At 45.7% G+C, this 21,569-nt stretch overlaps 1 protein-coding gene and 1 pseudogene across 1 annotated transcript; one reads left to right on the forward strand and one right to left on the reverse strand.

Annotated features, from left to right (window-relative positions):
- Window positions 1-1,327: 1,327 nt before the first annotated feature.
- LOC135534710 (ubiquitin carboxyl-terminal hydrolase 16-like) lies at window positions 1,328-9,309 on the reverse strand (annotated as a pseudogene).
- A 1,534-nt stretch (window positions 9,310-10,843) lies between these two features.
- On the forward strand, window positions 10,844-17,371 carry LOC135534711 (RWD domain-containing protein 2B-like). Its single transcript, XM_064961612.1, has 6 exons — window positions 10,844-11,124; window positions 11,263-11,484; window positions 12,262-12,329; window positions 12,412-12,626; window positions 14,123-14,294; window positions 14,660-17,371. The coding sequence occupies exons 1-6, from the start codon at window positions 11,107-11,109 to the stop codon at window positions 14,910-14,912; spliced, it is 948 nt and encodes a 315-aa protein (XP_064817684.1). The 5' UTR covers window positions 10,844-11,106; the 3' UTR covers window positions 14,913-17,371.
- Window positions 17,372-21,569: the final 4,198 nt, after the last annotated feature.

Genomic DNA, 21,569 nt, shown 5'->3' on the forward strand with positions numbered 1-21,569 from the left:
GTTAGAGTGTAGAGGCGGCAGGGCAGCCTAGTGGTTAGAGTGTAGAGGCGGCAGGGCAGCCTAGTGGTTAGAGTGTAGAGGTGGCAGGGTAGTCTAGTGGTTAGAGTGTAGAGGCGGCAGGGTAGCCTAGTGGTTAGAGTGTAGAGGCGGCAGGGTAGCCTAGTGGTTAGAGTGTAGAGGCGGCAGGGTAGCCTAGTGGTTAGGGTGTAGAGGCGGCAGGGTAGCCTAGTGGTTAGGGTGTAGAGGCGGCAGGGTAGCCTAGTGGTTAGAGTGTAGAGGCGGCAGGGTAGCCTAGTGGTTAGAGTGTAGAGGCGGCAGGGTAGCCTAGTGGTTAGAGTGTAGAGGCGGCAGGGTAGCCTAGTGGTTAGAGTGTAGAGGCGGCAGGGTAGCCTAGTGGTTAGAGTGTAGAGGAGGCAGGGTAGCCTAGTGGTTAGAGTGTAGAGGAGGCAGGGTAGCCTAGTGGTTAGAGTGTAGAGGCGGCAGGGTAGCCTAGTGGTTAGAGTGTAGAGGCGGCAGGGTAGCCTAGTGGTTAGAGTGTAGAGGCGGCAGGGTAGCCTAGTGGTTAGAGTGTAGAGGCGGCAGGGTAGCCTAGTGGTTAGAGTGTAGAGGCGGCAGGGTAGCCTAGTGGTTAGAGTGTAGAGGCGGCAGGGTAGCCTAGTGGTTAGAGTGTAGAGGCGGCAGGGTAGCCTAGTGGTTAGAGTGTAGAGGCGGCAGGGTAGCCTAGTGGTTAGAGTGTAGAGGCGGCAGGGTAGCCTAGTGGTTAGAGTGTAGAGGCGGCAGGGTAGCCTAGTGGTTAGAGTGTAGAGGCGGCAGGGTAGCCTAGTGGTTAGAGTGTAGAGGCGGCAGGGTAGCCTAGTGGTTAGAGTGTAGAGGCGGCAGGGTAGCCTAGTGGTTAGAGTGTTGAGGCGGCAGGGTAGCCTAGTGGTTAGAGTGTAGAGGCGGCAGGGTAGCCTAGTGGTTAGAGTGTAGAGGCGGCAGGGTAGCCTAGTGGTTAGAGTGTAGAGGAGGCAGGGTAGCCTAGTGGTTAGAGTGTAGAGGCGGCAGGGTAGCCTAGTGGTTAGAGTGTAGAGGAGGCAGGGTAGCCTAGTGGTTAGAGTGTAGAGGCGGCAGGGTAGCCTAGTGGTTAGAGCGTTGGACTAGTAACCGAAGGCTGCAAGTTCAAACCCCCGAGCTGACAAGGTACAAATCTGTCGTTCTGCCCCTGAACAGGCAGTTAACCCACTGTTCCTAGGCCGTCATTGAAAATAAGAATTTGTTCTTAACTGACTTGCCTAGTTAAATAAGGGTAAAATAAAAATAAATGCAGAGGCAGAACCCCGAGCCTTACCCTTGACTAACTTCTTCGATTGTTCAGCATCTCTTCCATGTTTTTTCACTGCTTCCGATATTCCAGAGTTCAGTCTCTGGAGAATAAAAAAACAAATGAATGATACAGGTGTACATACATACATACTGTACATACATACTGTACATACATACATACATACTGTACATACATACTGTACATACATACATACATACTGTACATACATACATACATACATACTGTACATACATACATACTATACATACATACTGTACATACATACTGTACATACATACTATACATACATACTGTACATACATACATACTATACATACATACTGTACATACATACATACATACAACAGCAGAACAGGTTTCTATTTAGAGGAGAAAGGGAAGTCTCTTCTTTGGAGGGCTAGGTACACATCCTGTTCAGCTAAATAACCTTAATAACTTTACATCTAAAATGTCCAAACTAAAAGATGTTGAATTATAAAAAAAGAGATCATTAAAAAACAGTTAATCCCCTGTGTGTCCGTAGTCTATTATAGGTTACAAGTGTACCAGGAATGAGATCTTACTTTCATCTCCTCGGCTCTCATCCCATCCAGCAAGTAGCGAAGAAGCTCCTGGCTATCCTGCTGCTGGAACCCTTTAAACCGTGCCGCTCTGGGGAGGTGAAGGGGGCGAGAGCGATTCAAAAAAATAAAAACCTTTCTGATGTAAGAGTGCTGATTTCAACAGAAACTTCATTTGCAGGCAGAAATAAAAAAATAATAATAATTAAAAACCAACATTAATATGTATAATCTCACTACTCACTTTTTGCAGACCTGACTGAAAAGTTCTCTCGGGGTGACCACCCCTTCTTCGTCTCCTGGATCTCATTCAGGATCTGGCACATCGCCACGGTCAGAGACCCCGGAGGACCAAGCTGCACCAGAATGGGTTCCTGGAGGAAACAGCATCATCAGCAACAACAACAACAACAACAACAGAACAGGGTATTCCGTTGAGGTATAAACCAGACCTGGCTGGGGGGGGGGTCAGTCAGGATAAAACGTTAAATTACGGTGTGATCTACTGAATCTCCAGGTTTAGTTCATTAGGATCTCTATTGGCTACTGCACATGCAACAGAAGTACTGAACATTAAGGTGAAGAGGTCTAACAGGAGAGGAAGGGGAACCTACCAGGTCTGAGGAGACTCCAGGTGTAATGGTGACACTGGTCTTCTCTTCAGCGGTCACCTTGTTGATGACCTGTCTCAACATCTGTGTCTGAGAGAGGGTCTGCAACAGAAAAATGGAGAACAATGGTTTATTACTCTACAAATATAATTCTGAACTAAGCCTACTAATAAATAGCAATAGTAACAAGCTGAACTGTCACATTCAGACCAAGGCTGTGTATGTATACCAATAGGGCTCTGGTCCAAAGTAGTGCACAATATGGGGCCCTATAAACTCTGGTCCAAAGTAGTGCACTATATGGGGCCCTATAGACTCTGGTCCAAAGTAGTGCACTACACCATGTAGCCATTTCAGACACAGCCCAAGGTTCCTTACCTGAACAACAGAGTTGAAGAAACAGGTGTTTCCAAGGTTACTGAGTCCTCTAACCGACAACGCACAGCTGCTGACTCCTCCCACTGCACCGCTGCTGGCTCCTCCCACGGCCTTCTGTCCTCTAGTCAAACTGCTGCTCTCTTTCAAACCATTTTCTTTCTTGCCGTTCTTCTTCTGATTTTCTTTCGGTTGTGTCACTGTGTTCTCTTCCTTCTCTTCTGGCTTGGTTTCCTGTGGCGCTTCTATCATGCTGTCCTCCAGCTTCACTATTGAATGCTCTGAGTCAATCACCACATAATATCATTACAATACTAGTCAAATCTGATGCTTATCTAATCATGTCGTCAGTCGTATTGCGGTAGAATTCTGTGAGAATTGATTGACTGATTTAATTTGATCATTCAAAGTAGAAAGCTGTTCCAAGCAGAGACAACATTACAGACGTTAAAAACTATCAAAGATAATGACACACTAAAGCCCAACAGGAAAAGTAGTCTAGATATGGGACTCACTTCTCTGTGGACTTTGTTTCCGGGGCTCAGACAAGGCCTGTTTCTTAATGTTGTTCACCAACTGAGCCAGATGGCCTGTTTTAGAGTACTGGACATCATCATCACAGATGTAACACCTGTATCAGAAAACCACACGGGACAATGGTCAGGGATGTAAAATGTTGAGGGGGGTGATGTTTTGACAACAACAAAAACAAAAAACAACAAGCGCACTGTGTAGTGTAATGTGGTAAAGACAGACTTTAAAATTTGAAATTATAAATATTTATTATCATCATGGTTCTAAACGGAACGGAACTCGACGGAACGACTTGATTAGTGTAGTGTCAACATCGCAGCCACTGCCAGCTAGCCTACAAAGTCAACATCGCAGCCACTGCCAGCTAGCCTACAAAGTCAACAACGCAGCCACTGCCAGCTAGCCTACTCCAGCAGTACTGTATCATTTCAATCATTTTAGTCAATAATATTCTTGCTACGTAAGCTTAACTTTCTGAACATTCGAGACGTGTAGTCCACTTGTCATTCCAATCTCCTTTGCATTAGCGTAGCCTCTTCTGTAGCCTGTCAACTATGTGTCTATCTATCCCTGTTCTCTCTCTCTGCACAGACCATACAAACGCTCCACACCGCGTGGCCGCGGCCACCCTAATCTGGTGGTCCCAGCGCGCACGACCCACGTGGAGTTCCAGGTCTCCGGTAGCCTCTGGAACTGCCGATCTGCGGCCAACAAGGCAGAGTTCATCTCAGCCTATGCCTCCCTCCAGTCCCTCGACTTCTTGGCACTGACGGAAACATGGATCACCACAGATAACACTGCTACTCCTACTGCTCTCTCTTCGTCCGCCCACGTGTTCTCGCACACCCCGGAGCTTCTGGTCAGCGGGGTGGTGGCACCGGGATCCTCATCTCTCCCAAGTGGTCATTCTCTCTCTCTCCCCTTACCCATCTGTCTATCGCCTCCTTTGAATTCCATGCTGTCACAGTTACCAGCCCTTTCAAGCTTAACATCCTTATCATTTATCGCCCTCCAGGTTCCCTCGGAGAGTTCATCAATGAGCTTGATGCCTTGATAAGCTCCTTTCCTGAGGACGGCTCACCTCTCACAGTCCTGGGCGACTTTAACCTCCCCACGTCTACCTTTGACTCATTCCTCTCTGCCTCCTTCTTTCCACTCCTCTCCTCTTTTGACCTCACCCTCTCACCTTCCCCCCTACTCACAAGGCAGGCAATACGCTCGACCTCATCTTTACTAGATGCTGTTCTTCCACTAACCTCATTGCAACTCCCCTCCAAGTCTCCGACCACTACCTTGTATCCTTTTCCCTCTCGCTCTCATCCAACATTTCCCACACTGCCCCTACTCGGATGGTATCGCGCCGTCCCAACCTTCGCTCTCTCTCCCCGCTACTCTCTCCTCTTCCATCCTATCATCTCTTCCCTCTGCTCATACCTTCTCCAACCTATCTCCTGATTCTGCCTCCTCAACCCTCCTCTCTTCCCTTTCTGCATCCTTTGACTCTCTATGTCCCCTATCCTCCAGGCCGGCTCGGTCCTCCCCTCCCGCTCCGTGGCTCGACGACTCATTGCGAGCTCACAGAACAGAGCTCCGGGCAGCCGAGCGGAAATGGAGGAAAACTCGCCTCCCTGCGGACCTGGCATCCTTTCACACCCTCCTCTCTACATTTTCCTCCTCTGTCTCTGCTGCTAAAGCCACTTTCTACCACTCTAAATTCCAAGCATCTGCCTCTAACCCTAGGAAGCTCTTTGCCACCTTCTCCTCCCTCCTGAATCCTCCTCCCCTCCCCCCCTCCTCCCTCTCTGCAGATGACTTCGTCAACCATTTTGAAAAGGTCGACGACATCCGATCCTCGTTTGCTAAGTCAAACGACACCGCTGGTTCTGCTCACACTGCCCTACCCTGTGCTCTGACCTCTTTCTCCCCTCTCTCTCCAGATGAAATCTCGCTTCTTGTGACGGCCGGCCGCCCAACAACCTGCCCGCTTGACCCTATCCCCTCCACTCTTCTCCAGACCATTTCCGGAGACCTTCTCCCTTAACTCACCTCGCTCATCAACTCATCCCTGACCGCTGGCTACGTCCTTCCGTCTTCAAGAGAGCGAGAGTTGCACCCCTTCTGAAAAAACCTACACTCGATCCCTCCGATGTCAACAACTACAGACCAGTATCCCTTCTTTCTTTTCTCTCCAAAACTCTTGAACGTGCCGTCCTTGGCCAGCTCTCCCGCTATCTCTCTCAGAATGACCTTCTTGATCCAAATCAGTCAGGTTTCAAGACTAGTCATTCAACTGAGACTGCTCTTCTCTGTATCACGGAGGCGCTCCGCACTGCTAAAGCTAACTCTCTCTCCTCTGCTCTCATCCTTCTAGACCTATCGGCTGCCTTCAATACTGTGAACCATCAGATCCTCCTCTCCACCCTCTCCGAGTTGGGCATCTCCGGCGCGGCCCACGCTTGGATTGCGTCCTACCTGACAGGTCGCTCCTACCAGGTGGCATGGCGAGAATCTGTCTCCTCGCCACGCGCTCTCACCACTGGTGTCCCCCAGGGCTCTGTTCTAGGCCCTCTCCTATTCTCGCTATACACCAAGTCACTTGGCTCTGTCATATCCTCACATGGTCTCTCCTATCATTGCTATGCAGACGACACACAATTAATCTTCTCCTTTCCCCCTTCTGATGACCAGGTGGCGAATCGCATCTCTGCATGTCTGGCAGACATATCAGTGTGGATGACGGATCACCACCTCAAGCTGAACCTCGGCAAGACGGAGCTGCTCTTCCTCCCGGGGAAGGACTGCCCGTTCCATGATCTCGCCATCACGGTTGACAACTCCATTGTGTCCTCCTCCCAGAGCGCTAAGAACCTTGGCGTGATCCTGGACAACACCCTGTCGTTCTCAACCAACATCATGGCGGTGGCCCGTTCCTGTAGGTTCATGCTCTACAACATCCGCAGAGTACGACCCTGCCTCACACAGGAAGCGGCGCAGGTCCTAATCCAGGCACTTGTCATCTCCCGTCTGGATTACTGCAACTCGCTGTTGGCTGGGCTCCCTGCCTGTGCCATTAAACCCCTACAACTCATCCAGAACGCCGCAGCCCGTCTGGTGTTCAACCTTCCCAAGTTCTCTCACGTCACCCCGCTCCTCCGCTCTCTCCACTGGCTTCCAGTTGAAGCTCGCATCCGCTACAAGACCATGGTGCTTGCCTACGGAGCTGTGAGGGGAACGGCACCGCAGTACCTCCAGGCTCTGATCAGGCCCTACACCCAAACAAGGGCACTGCGTTCATCCACCTCTGGCCTGCTCGCCTCCCTACCACTGAGGAAGTACAGTTCCCGCTCAGCCCAGTCAAAACTGTTCGCTGCTCTGGCCCCCCAATGGTGGAACAAACTCCCTCACGACGCCAGGACAGCGGAGTCAATCACCACCTTCCGGAGACACCTGAAACCCCACCTCTTCAAGGAATACCTAGGATAGGATAAAGTAATCCTTCTCACCCCCCTTAAATGATTTAGATGCACTATTGTAAAGTGGCCTTTCCACTGGATGTCAGAAGGTGAATTCACCAATTTGTAAGTCGCTCTGGATAAGAGCGTCTGCTAAATGACTTAAATGTAAATGTAAACTTTGACCCAGAGTTTTGCCTGGTCAACTCACGCAGTCAGGTAAAACTCCTTTCCCTAGTTATTGGGCCCGTCACCAAGCTTTTATTCAATACCATTCACAGATCCTAGTGTACAATATGTCGTTCTTCTACATGTGCAGTCTTCAGTGAGAGTGATGCAGGTTCTGGAGTTTACCCTGACCACGCAACTTTCTCAGGGAAAACCTCTGGTCTCTTTCCTTCTGGTCGTGGGACATGGTCAGTTAAACCTCCTGGACCCAGTATGATAAGAGGAACAGGCCTCCGTCCCAAATTGCACCCTATTCCCTACATCTTACACTACTTTGGACCAGAGCCCATACGCAGTGCACTATGTAGGGAATAGGGTCCCATTTGGAACACGTGGCTCGCAGACACAGTGTTCTATTGGCTCACCAAACGCTCCAGTTGTCCAGGCTGAGCACCAGACAGTGAGGCTCTGACCGAGGCTTCTCGTAGTGCTTGATAGCATGCTGATCCTCAGAGGTACGCCCACACCCCTGGCAAACCAGAAAGACTGTTCGTCAAGTACATTTCACACACACATCTCTACAATTGTTCACCTAATACCTTTTTTGCACTATTGGTTAGAGCTTGTAAGTAAGCATTTCACTGTGAGGTCTACTTCACCTGTTGTATTCAGCATTTCACTGTGAGGTCTACTACACCTGTTGTATTCAGCATTTCACTGTGAGGTCTACTACACCTGTTGTATTCAGCATTTCACTGTAAGGTCTACTACACCTGTTGTATTCAACATTTCACTGTGAGGTCTACTACACCTGTTGTATTCAGCATTTCACTGTGAGGTCTACTACACCTGTTGTATTCAGCATTTCACTGTAAGGTCTACTACACCTGTTGTATTCAGCATTTCACTGTGAGGTCTACTACACCTATTGTATTCAGCATTTCACTGTAAGGTCTACTACACCTGTTGTATTCAACATTTCACTGTAAGGTCTACTACACCTGTTGTATTCAGCATTTCACTGTCAGGTCTACTACACCTGTTGTATTCAGCATTTCACTGTAAGGTCTACTACACCTGTTGTATTCAGCATTTCACTGTAAGGTCTACTACACCTGTTGTATTCAGCATTTCACTGTCAGGTCTACTACACCTGTTGTATTAGGCGCACGTGACAAATAAATGTTGATTTGATATCTAATGTATTTAAGGAACCTTACTCTGTGTCCACATTTTAAGCACATCCATATCGTTGGTGTTTCGCTCATCTCCTCTGATGGAGTCTGTACAGTGGCAGCCGTCTCTTCACCCCTACAGTCTTGGCAGCTGTTACAGGCGGAGTCTACCCCAGTCTTCTTCAGGAAGCTGGAGTCTACACCTTTACGGATATGGTTGCACGACGGACCTGCGGTGAGAGGGACACCAGAGAGGAGTTAGGCTCGTTCATGGTAGCTAATAATGACATTGTATATGTCCTGTATTGGCGTGAGTGAGTGAGTGAGTGACTGAGTGAGTGACTGAGTGAGTGACTGAGTGAGTGACTGAGTGAGTGACCCTACCAGTCAGGTCTATCACTTCGTCCTCTCTAGGACCTTTCTGCCTCCTCTTCACCATCTTGTCTGGAAGACTTTAGACACCTGACCTAGACAGAATGAGTCATCATCACAAACTGCAAGTTAGCCAGAGAGGAGTGTAACGTTAGCTAGCAGTTTAATGTTATTCAGTTAAATATAAACCTTCTGACTTGAAGAAAAAAAACTGTAGTTAACTTAACGTTACTACCTATTTGTCATTTATAGGAACAGATTTAGCTAGCCTACTTATAAGCTGTGTAACGCTAGCTAGTTAGTTAATAAGAAAAGCCATTGTTACTGTAGCTACCATTACTGTCCATGGGCGTCTGTCAAGCATCCACTACAAATGTTTTGATTCATGTATTTGGATAATTGCAAGAAAGAGATCACACAATAAATAAACATACCCAGCAACGTGACTAAATAGGTACCCGTCACCAACCTACCCGGCAGAGGAGCGTTATTTGTGAATCACAGTCGGCCGTTTCGTTTTCCCTTCTTTGAGTAAGACTCTAAACTACACATATCTTTGTGCCGAGTCCACATCTATAGCTAACGACCTTCAGAAAAAAATATATACCAAAACTACACAAAATGATAACTATTCATATTTTAAAACAATAACATCTTAAGCCAGTTGCCACATATACTTGAAAAAAATAAGAAACGCTGTGGTGGTGGTGTACCGCCACAGATAGAACAATGAGACAGATATTTTACCGGATGTATAAATGTGAAACATCCGCTTGGTGTTTCCATCCAATATTCTTGTGCGAGGAAGCCCACTGGCCGGCAGTGGGAGAAGACTTTGGCCAAAATTCAGCAACTTTTCTCATTGATAAAACATTTGATTTAAATAGTTTTCTGTTCCCGACATCTGTTATGAACAGAGTGGACTAAGTTTTGCAGACAACCCTTTGCGAAGAAATATAAAATACAAAACAAAGTCGAATTCACACACACACACACTTCAGAGTAGGCGTTCCCTAACGAAAATATGCAGATAATGCTGAAAAGCGCCAGTAGGATCTCTCTAGCTCTGTCCACCTTCTTGCTTGTTCCGCTCAGTGTGACTAATTTGTTCCCATTGGAAACGACAGGCTGTGGTCTATCTTGGTATAGTTATAAATCTTTGGTGGCACTGTGAAGCAAGGTTCTGACTGGAGGGGGTACAGCTACGACCGGAAATTACTATTCGTAGCAGGTTAAAATAGCATTTTAACTAAGCCGAACCCTTTTCCTAACCTTAACCTAATTCAAATCAAATGGTATTTGTCACATGCGCCGAATACAACAGGTGTAGACCTTACACTGAAAGGCATATTTACAAACACTTAACCAACAATGCAATTCGCCTGACCTGCCACGTGAATTATCCTAACCTTATGCATACATTATCCTAACCTCGGCAAGAATAGCTAAGTACTTCCGGGTCACGGATTTGTGGAATTCTTCAGAATAAGAGGCTGTATATTTTGGAAATGATTCATTACAGCGAACATTATGTGAAATTTGCAAAATGATCGATATTTTATACTAGTTATCATACAAATGATAATAAAAAATATTTATTAGATATGTTTTTATTATTATTATCACGTCTAAATGGTGAACAATGTTTTTGTTGTATGTATTCCAATAATTTATTGCGTTAAACGTTTGCTGTACATTGTGTCGCAGTAAAAGGGGGTACATTCTACTCCGGAGTGCTTCTAGTTTCCAAATCCAGAGTTGACACCCCGAGGAGCGTCGCTGCTAATTTAACAGCCCCTTAAAGAGTGGCGAATCAGTTTAAATCTAATTGGACATACATATACATTTTTATAACAACCAGATAATTTAATTAATTTAACCACAGCCTGTCTTTTCCAACGGGAACTATTGAGTCAGTCTGGGCAGAGCCAAGCAGAGCTAGCCGAGATCCTATTGGCGCGTTGTAGCATTATCTGCATATTTCCGTTAGGGAACGCCTACTCTGTGCATTAAACTCAATACGCCCTTTCGCACCTTCTAAACAAAGCGATTTATTAAAACGTTTGCAAAGGGTAAAGTCTACAAAACGTAGTCAACTCTGTTCATAACATATTTTAGTTATGGGAACAAAAAACTGTATTGAGAACAAATGTTTAATCGATTTGCAGAATATCGGCCAAAATCGATTTCGATCCATCTTTGACGATGGTATTTGTGTTACATTATATCTGTCCCGGCGTACAGCCGATCTAGTAGGTAAATGTATCCGGGTCGTTAGAAACGCCACGCTAGCATCGTAAACGAAATCGTAGGGATTTAAAATAATTATATTTGGCATTGTGTTAAATTGACGTGGTGCAAATAATCACCGATTCCCTCTTACAGAATCGGATTTTCTGTCCAACTAGCCATAGATAGTTAGCAAAAAAACGTTTTGGACGATTTGCAACTAGCATAAAGATTGCTAACAACTAATGAGTTTGAGTCCTCCGCCATGGAAAGCATGCTGTTATCTGTTCGGCTTATCAAGAAAACATGACACTCCCTGTGATGGTGACGTGTAACTTAAGTTCTTTCAATCTTTTTGACATCTGCATGTGCTGAAATAATCACTGCCCCATATGTCCTCATAGGCTAATTCTGAACATTGAGTCTTAACAACAAGACTTTATTAGTACGTATTTTCTGCAGGAATCTTCGAGCATTATGGCCCTTCTAGAGCAGGCGGAATCTCACCTGGCTGAGATAGAGCTACTCTCCAGTATGTACCCCGGTGAAGACGAGCTGGTGATTACTGACCAACTAGCTGTGGCTGAGCTCAGGGAGTATGTGGAGGGAGCGACAGATACCTATCCTCTGTCCAGACCACACATCCTCATCAAACAGAAGCTGGACACTGACACTGTGAAGGGGGTAGGTTAAAAGCACAGCACATGATAATCATTCTACATTCATTTGGCATGACTGACTCACTCAGCTGATGCCATTTTTTTTATTTACATTTGATTTATTTAACTAGGTAAGTCAGTTAAGAACACATTCTTATTTACAATGATGTCCTGGCTAAAGGCCTCTTGCGGGGAGCTGGGATTAAAATAATAATAATAATATTAATATAGGACAAAACACACATCACAACATATAGAGCAGGGGTTTTCAACTATGGCCATACAAAGTCCAGAGCCTGCTGGTTTTCTGTTTTACCTGATGATTAATTGCACCCACGTGGTGTCCCAGGTCAAAACTAGTCCCTGATTAGAGGGAAACCTGGTGTCCCAGGTCAAAACCAGTCCCTGATTAGAGGGAAACCTGGTGTCCCAGGTCAAAACCAGTCCTGATTAGAGGGAAACCTGGTGTCCCAGGTCAAAACCAGTCCTGATTAGAGGGAAACCTGGTGTCCCAGGTCAAAACCAGTCCCTGATTAGAGGGAAACCTGGTGTCCCAGGTCAAAACCAGTCCTGATTAGAGGTAGCCAGGGATATCTATAGACTTGGAGGTCCAGTTGAGTTTGAGGGCTATAGGGTATATCAACACACAACCTGACAATCATTATATTATATTCTACATTCACTGACTGTCATACAGTAGCCAGGGATAGCTATAGCCTTGGATCAGCTTACCAATATGTACGGCATTTTTATATTTATTAATTTAAACATGAATGACCTTCCTTTGTCCTCTTCCACTCAGGTGAACGTGACCATGTCTTGCACCTACTCATCTGACTACCCTAATGTCTTACCTGACATAGCTGTACGGTAAGCCAGATCTGTAACCCTATAGCCTTAATAGAATTGTCTGAAGGACACAAATGAAGTTGTTTGAATTCTTCCCCCCCAGGTGTCCTGACCTCAGCCGATCCCAGCAGGCCCAGCTTCACTCAGACATGAACGCCTACCTCTCAGAGAGCTGCCGTGGAGATGTCTGCGTCCTCTCTGCCGTGGAGTGGGTGAAAGACAACGTACACCTGTACCTGACCGACAAGAGCACATCATCATCAACAGCCCCTGGCAAGAAAGAGTCTCGGTCTACCTGCTCATCTCCGCAGCCCAAAGGTGTCTTTATACCTGCTTTAGTTATTGGATGACATTATTTTATGTATGTTTCTGCAAATGTACCAAAATGTTCCAAATAACAACCCTTAATTTTGACAAATCAGTAACTAAAATATATTCTTGGGTTCTAAAATGAACCTATTACAACTATTAGTAAAGCTTAAACCAAGTTTATTCACCCTATTGGGTCAACACAGCTGCATAAGACAAAAGACATTCACACGAGCACTGATATTTAACCCTTCCCCTAGGCTGAGTCTCCTCCTACACATCTGTACAAGCACTGATATGTCACCCTTTCTCCTAGGCTGACCCTCCTCCTACACATCTGTACAAGCACTGATATTTAACCCTTTATCCTAGGCTGAGCCTCCTACACATCTGTACAAGCACTGATATTTAACCCTTTCTCCTATGCTGAGTCTCCTCCTACACATCTGTACAAGCACTGATATTTAACCCTTTATCCTATGCTGAGTCTCCTCCTACACATCTGATCAGAACCTTAGTGATATCTGTTCCTCCTCATCAGACCTGACCTCTAACCCCAAAGTGTTGACTCCTCCCCAACTCACCGCTGTCATGTTGACTCGTACCAGACGGTGTCTCTTATCCTCCTATCATTTTTTTATTTTACCTTTATTTAACTAGGCAAGTCAGTTAAGAACAAATTCTTATTTACAATGACGGCCTAGGAACAGTGGGTTAACTGCCTGTTCAGGGGCAGAACGACAGATTTGTACCTTGTCAGCTCGGGGTTTGAACTTGCAACTTTCCGGACACGAGTCCAACGCTCCAACCACCCCGATGGCTAACAACAATGATGGCTAACAATAACATAATGTACACGTCCCCCTCTCCCTCAATGTTTTTAATTTTACCTTTATTTAACTAGGCAAGTCAGTTAAGAACAAATTCTTATTTTCAATGACTGTCAGCTCGGGATTTGAACCTGCAACCTTCCGGTTACTAGTCCAACGCTCAAACCACTAGGCTACCCTGCCACCTCTACACTCTAACCACTAGGCTACCCTGCCACCTCTACACTCTAACCACTAGGCTACCCTGCCACCTCTACACTCTAACCACTAGGCTACCCTGCCGCCTCTACACTCTAACCACTAGGCTACCCTGCCACCTCTACACTCTAACCACTAGGCTACCCTGCCACCTCTACACTCTAACCACTTGGCTACCCTGCCACCTCTACACTCTAACCACTAGGCTACCCTGCCACCTCTACACTCTAACCACTAGGCTACCCTGCCACCTCTACACTCTAACCACTAGGCTACCCTGCCGCCTCTACACTCTAACCACTAGGCTACCCTGCCGCCTCTACTCTCTAACCACTAGGCTACCCTGCCGCCTCTACAGTCTAACCACTAGGCTACCCTGCCGCCCAGTGACATGAATAAGTATATTTCATATTTTCAGAACCCAACACTATATATTATTGTAATGTATTATTATAATTATTATTATTATTATTATAGAGCAGTTCAGTCGCCTGTGGATCTACAGCCACCACATCTATAATAAGAGGAAGAGGAAGAACATTCTGGAGTGGTCCAAGGAGCTGGATCTGTCAGGGTTCAGTATGCCTGGCAAGCCTGGGATCATCTGTGTAGAAGGCCCTCAGTCGGCCTGCGAAGACTTCTGGGCCAGGTAGGGTTATACATGTGTAATGTGTTGTTTTTTTTGGAGGGGGGGGTGGGAGGCTCTCCATCCATTCAACCTTAACATTTATGTAGTTTTTTTGGGGGGGGGGGGGGGGGCTCTCCATCCATTCAACCTTAACATTTATGTAGTTTTTTTGGAGGGGGAGGCTCTCCATCCATTCAACCTTAACATTTATGTAGTTTTTTTGGGGGGGGGGGAGGCTCTCCATCCATTCAACCTTAACATTTTATAGTTTTTTTTTTTACAAACATACTATTCTCAATAGGAATAGCATTAGCATCAGACTGTAATATAGCATGTCACCATGTGTGTCGGTGTATTCTAAAGCTTCTAGAACACTCTGTTTACAGGGTGAAGGTTCTAACCTGGAAGAAAATCATTATTCGCCACAGAGAGGATGTTGCCGTGGACAGTCGGAGGGCTGAGGCCAGCGTGGCAGACCACACGGATTCCCTCCGTAGGTTCACAGGGTTCGAGGAGGCCATGTTCGATCCACACGGGAACAGAGGAAACCATATGAACCTGGGCCAGCTCTATCAGTACCTCAACGAGAGAGGATGTGGAGACGTCTTTCAGCTTTACTTTGGAATTGAAGGAAGGTAGTATAGCTGATAGGGTTGGTCCCATAACTGTTGGTTGTACCCACATGAACCAATGGCAGTAAGCAAGTTCCCACATGAACCAATGGCAGGAATCAAGTTCCCAAATGAACCAATGGCAGGAAGCAAATACCCACATGAACCAATGGCAGTAAGCAAGTTCCCACATGAACCAATGGCAGGAATCAAGTTCCCAAATGAACTAATGGCAGGAAGCAAATACCCACATGAACCAATGGCAGGAATCAAATACCCAAATGAACCAATGGCAGGAATCAAGTTCCCACATGAATTCAATGGCAGGAAGCAAATACCCAAATGAACCAATGGCAGGACTCAAATACCCACATGAACCAATGGCAGGAATCAAGTTCCCACATGAACCAATGGCAGGAAGCAAATACCCACATGAACCAATGGCAGGACTCAAATACCCACATGAACCAATGGCAGGAATCAAATACCCACATGAACCAATGGCAGGACTCAAATACCCACATGAACCAATGGCAGGACTCAAATACCCACATGAACCAATGGCAGGAATCAAATACCCAAATGAACCAATGGCAGGACTCAAATACCCACATGAACCAAGGGCAGGAATCAAATACCCAAATGAACCAATGGCAGGACTCAAATACCCACATGAACCAAGGGCAGGAATCAAGTTCCCACATGAACCAATGGCAGGAAGCAAATACCCAAATGAACCAATGGCAGGACTCAAATACCCACATGAACCAATGGCAGGAATCAAGTACCCACATGAACCAAGGGCAGGAATCAAGTTCCCAAATGAACCAATGGCAGGAAGCAAATACCCAAATGAACCAATGGCAGGACTCAAAAGGATTTGCACATGAGATGATGCATTCTCAGTAGGAACCTAGTGTGATTTTATTTGTTGTTAACTGCATACATTACTAAACAGTACGTTCTAAATAGTACGATTAGCACAGTATGTTGTTTCAGTAAGTAGTATGCAAGACAGATTTTGGACGCAGCCATTGTCTATGGGGGTTATTTTTGAATGTTAAAGAAATCTGCTTTATACCAAAATAATCTACAGGTTGAGCTCAAACTACAGAATACACACATTATCCACAAAGTCCTTACGTACAGAACACAGTTGCTTCTCTGTAGAATCCCTCTTACTGTTCTTAGCTTGACGCTCACCAACCAATGTAGCACCATGGGAGTCAGGGACAACAGAAATTAAGAGAGAAGTGCAGCTAATCCACACAGCGATGAGCCCGCAGCTAATCCACACAGCGATGAGCCCGCAGCTAATCCACACAGCGATGAGCCCGCAGCTAATCCACACAGCGATGAGCCCGCAGCTAATCCACACAGCGATGAGCCCGCAGCTAATCCACACAGCGATGAGCCCGCAGCTAATCCACATAGAGATGAGCCCGCAGCTAATCCACACAGATGAGCCCACAGCTAATCCACACAGATGAGCCCACAGCTAATCCACACAGCGATGAGCCCACAGCTAATCCACACAGATGAGCCCACAGCTAATCCACACAGCGATGAGCCCACAGCTAATCCACACAAAGATGAGCCCACAACTAATCCACACAAAGATGAGCCCACAGCTAATCCACACAAAGATGAGCCCACAGCTAATCCACACAAAGATGAGCCCACAGCTAATCCACACAAAGATGAGCCCACAGCTAATCCACACAGAGATGAGCCCACAGTAAAGTGAGAATGGTGGTTGGCTGGGGGGTTTACTGAACCCCTTCTCAAATACAGGCCTTGAAGTCTAACCCCTACTGGAGTGTATCCTTCCTCTCTAAACACAGATTCAGAACTGTGACACCAGGTAGGGGGGTATCTAACTACCAGGGAGAAAAAACAACCACCAGTGCTGTGGATACCATTGCTCAGATTTGTGTACGCCTGGTTTCCACACCTCGTCTCCATCAGCCCCTATTTTCAGAAGCGTCAGCTCCAAATCCTTTGTCCAGGATCACCTGAGAGGTAGGATGGTAGTTTGGTAGATGGTAGCAGTGAAATGGAACAAACTGAAACACAACGTGAGAATGGTTTTACAGATTCGTCACAAGTCTGATCAAACTTATTTTATGCATTCAATACATTCTACAAGCAAACAAACTCATGTAAAATATATCCGACTATAAATAAGAATAGGGGTGGTAAATGACTTGAGTTTAAAAAAAAACCTCAATGGTGCTCGGATAGGGAATTACTGTGTTAATGTCTATGAATGGTTTGTCCCGGGAGATGAGTCACCTTGCCTGAGAACTGAAAACGTATGTTAGCTTCCTGAGCCAATGTCTTGGCTTTAGCACAGTTCATCATGTCAAATACAGTACGAGTTGCACCCGTATAATGATTTTGTAGATACTAAACGATGTTTGAGGATAAATGCAACACTTGTAAGTGCATAGTGTGTGTGTGAATAAATACAACACTTGTAAACACGTCAATTGATATGTGAATAAATTCAATAGGAATTGCAAGCATGCAACTACATTTGAAAATTAATACAACTAATTTACTAAAGTTGCAACTGGGGAATCTTCTGTGAATCAAAACTACATTTTGCGCTCTGAGTTTTGGCACTAATTCAGCGACTAACCTCTGCCAAAAGTTTTGAAGCTGCGAACAAATTTCAGAGAATAACACGAGGTCTGTTGGACCAACCGGGTGAGGCGTTGTCATGCTTTCACGTTTCACTGGGTGCTTTCCATTGTGCTAAATATGGATCAAATGTGTTAAAATTACGAGCTAGCTAAATGATATTCACAGTATTTGAAAGCTACGACAAGGCGTTACTGATGAAGAATTAAAACTAGTGGTTCCATATAGCATAACCGCTACAAAACTGGTGCAAGCTATACAGCCTCTTTTCTATTGGCACATGTCTGTTTAGCGAGTGAGCTATCATTAGAGCCTTCTGGCCAGCCTGCATCTTGTGGTTCTTACTTTGCGTAACAGAGCAATATGTCGAGCTATGTACTTGTCATTTCTTACTAAATGACAGCTGTTGCAGAGATATTATAGAATGGAGGAGATAGGAATCTCATTGGACAATAAATGGAGGCACGTGTAACGCCCCATTCAGCAGACTGATCAATGGCGTTCGCGTTGTCATGGTGCGTCACACCGTTGCTAAGATCAGTAACGCAATCCTTTTCATCAAAGTCAAGGGTATGAGTCGAGAAACCTGCCTATTATCCTCGAAAGTATGTCATGTCACGATTTCAAAAGCTATACGATATTACAAAAAAACAAGTTAATTATCTCACAGCTAGGAAAAGAGATGTAATGTACATCTTGTCAATTCTTCTTTGGTAGGGTTCGTTGGCAGCTGGCATCCAACATTATGGCGCATTACCGCCACCTAGTGTACAGGAGTGTGGGCGACTGTTTCTAATGGCGACGTTCTCAGTATACTCTTTAAACTGATTTCATGGTTCCCCTTCATGCTGGATCTCAGTCTCTCTATCTTTCCCTCTCATACTGACCACACTGTATCAATACATGCTCCACCATCTCTGTTTCCAGGCAATAATCACACTTTCCTATCACATTTAAAGATGTATTCAACCGACTGTGTCCCCGCCCTTAATCTTGTAAAACAAATAGCCTCCCCTCTTCAGTCCCTTCCTGCCGTCCTCCCCGACTTTCCTCTGTACTTGAAATAAATGCCTGCTCTTTGTATCTCTATTCCACTGCTCCTGCCATCTCTGCACCATCACTCGCTAGCATCATGTCCATATCAGACTTTTAGCCTCTGCTTACTACTAAGTGCTTGTTTAGCCAGTACATCAGCTGCCTCGTTCCCCTCCACCCCCGCATGGACCAACACCCTCCCTATCTGTCCCTAGTCTCTCCAGATGGTTCAACACCCTCCCTATCTGTCCCTAGTCTCTCCAGATGGATCAACACCCTCCCTATCTGTCCCTAGTCTCTCCAGATGGATCAACTCCTCCCTATCTGTCCCTGGTCTCTCCAGATGGATTAACACCCTCCCTATCTGTCCCTAGTCTCTCCAGATGGATCAACACCCTCCCTATCTGTCCCTAGTCTCTCCAGATGGATCAACACCCTCCCTATCTGTCCCTGGTCTCTCCAGATGGACCAACACCCTCCCTATCTGTCCCTGGTCTCTCCAGATGGATCAACACCCTCCCTATCTGTCCCTAGTCTCTCCAGATGGTTCAACACCCTCCCTATCTGTCCCTAGTCTCTCCAGATGGATCAACACCCTCCCTATCTGTCCCTAGTCTCTCCAGATGGCTCAACACCCTCCCTATCTGTCCCTAGTCTCTCCAGATGGATCAACACCCTCCCTATCTGTCCCTAGTCTCTCCAGATGGATCAACACCCTCCCTATCTGTCCCTAGTCTCTCCAGATGGATCAACACCCTCCCTATCTGTCCCTAGTCTCCAGATGGATCAACACCCTCCCTATCTGTCCCTGGTCTCTCCAGATGGTTCAACACCCTCCCTATCTGTCCCTAGTCTCTCCAGATGGATCAACTACTGGAGGTGGGAGGAGCCATGGTGTATTTACAGGAATACCTACCGTTGGACTAAACTCCCTTCCATACAGTCCTGTGTCCTTCGCCTGGGTATTACCCACCCACCCACCCACCCAAAGTGTTCTGTCCTCGCTCATGTTCCCAGCATGCCTGTAAAATCCGTTTCGAAGGATGAGAAACCCCATGTCCCTGTAGGTTGACCCAATCATTTATTGCCTGTTGTTGGCTCCTAATCCATTCATCCTATATGACCTCTAGCCTGTCCAATGAATTCCGGGCTGTATACTATACTATACTATACTGCCACAGTCTATTACAGATCGGATCAATGCAACGTACATGGTCCTCAATGAGGAACTCCCCCCCCACTCCTTCCCTGTCAGACCGGATCAATGCAACATACATGGTCCTCAATGAGGAACTCCCAGCCCCCCCCACTCCTTCTCTGTCAGATCAGATCAATGCAACATACATGGTCCTCAATGAGGAACTCCCAGCCCCCCCCACTCCTTCTCTGTCAGATCAGATCAATGCAACATACAGTGCCTTGCGAAAGTATTCACCCCCTTGAACTTTGCGACCTTTTGCCACATTTCAGGCTTCAAACATAAAGATATAAAACTGTATTTTTTTGTGAAGAATCAACAACAAGTGGGACACAATCATGAAGTGGAACGACATTTATTGGATATTTCAAACTTTTTTAACAAATCAAAAACTGAAAAATTGGGCGTGCAAAATTATTCAGCCCCTTTACTTTCAGTTCAGCAAACTCTCTCCAGAAGTTCAGTGAGGATCTCTGAATGATCCAATGTTGACCTAAATGACTAATGATGATAAATACAATCCACCTGTGTGTAATCAAGTCTCCGTATAAATGCACCTGCACTGTGATAGTCTCAGAGGTCCGTTAAAAGCGCAGAGAGCATCATGAAGAACAAGGAACACACCAGGCAGGTGGTAGATACTGTTGTGAAGAAGTTTAAAGCTGGATTTGGATACAAAAAGATTTCCCAAGCTTTAAACATCCCAAGGAGCACTGTGCAAGCGATAATATTGAAATGGAAGGAGTATCAGACCACTGCAAATCTACCAAGACCTGGCCGTCCCTCTAAACTTTCAGCTCATACAAGGAGAAGACTGATCAGAGATGCAGCCAAGAGGCCCATGATCACTCTGGATGAACTGCAGAGATCTACAGCTGAGGTGGGAGACTCTGTCCATAGGACAATAATCAGTCGTATATTGCACAAATCTGGCCTTTATGGAAGAGTGGCAAGAAGAAAGCCATTTCTTAAAGATATCCATAAAAAGTGTTGTTTAAAGTTTGCCACAAGCCACCTGGGAGACACACCAAACATGTGGAAGAAGGTGCTCTGGTCAGATGAAACCAAAATTGAACTTTTTGGCAACAATGCAAATCGTTATGTTTGGTGTAAAAGCAACACAGCTCATCACAATGAACACACCACCCCCACTGTTAAACATGGTGGTGGCAGCATCATGGTTTGGGCCTGCTTTTCTTCAGCAGGGACAGGGAAGATGGTTAAAACTGATGGGAAGATGGATGGAGCCAAATACAGGACCATTCTGGAAGAAAACCTGATGGAGTCTGCAAAAGACCTGAGACTGGGATGAGATTTGTCTTCCAACAAGACAATGATCCAAAACATAAAGCAAAATCTACATGGAATGGTTCAAAAATAAACATATCCAGGTGTTAGAATGGCCAAGTCAAAGTCCAGACCTTAATCCAATTGAGAATCTGTGGAAAGAACTGAAAACTGCTGTTCACAAATGCTCTCCATCCAACCTCACTGAGCATCGAGCTGTTTTGCAAGGAGGAATGGGAAAAATTTCAGTCTCTCGATGTGCAAAACTGAATTTTGCACGCCCAATTTTTCAGTTTTTGATTTGTTAAAAAAGTTTGAAATATCCAATAAATGTCGTTCCACTTCATGATTGTGTCCCACTTGTTGTTGATTCTTCACAAAAAATACAGTTTTATATCTTTATGTTTGAAGCCTGAAATGTGGCAAAAGGTCGCAAAGTTCAAGGGGGCCGAATACTTTCGCAAGGCACTGTACATGGTCCTCAATGAGGAACTCCCAGCCCCCCACTCCTTCCCTGTC

The sequence above is a fragment of the Oncorhynchus masou genome, unplaced genomic scaffold (genome assembly GCF_036934945.1).
Source record: "Oncorhynchus masou masou isolate Uvic2021 unplaced genomic scaffold, UVic_Omas_1.1 unplaced_scaffold_3854, whole genome shotgun sequence".
Taxonomy (NCBI): Eukaryota; Metazoa; Chordata; class Actinopteri; order Salmoniformes; family Salmonidae; genus Oncorhynchus; species Oncorhynchus masou.

What these genes read in the sequence shown, in the direction of transcription:
- LOC135534711 (XM_064961612.1), top strand. An exon ending in TTACCTGACATAGCTGTACG is followed by an intron (nt 12,330 to 12,411) that starts GTAAGCCAGATC and finishes CTTCCCCCCCAG; the next exon opens with GTGTCCTGACCTCAGCCGAT. An exon ending in CTCATCTCCGCAGCCCAAAG is followed by an intron (nt 12,627 to 14,122) that starts GTGTCTTTATAC and finishes TTATTATTATAG; the next exon opens with AGCAGTTCAGTCGCCTGTGG.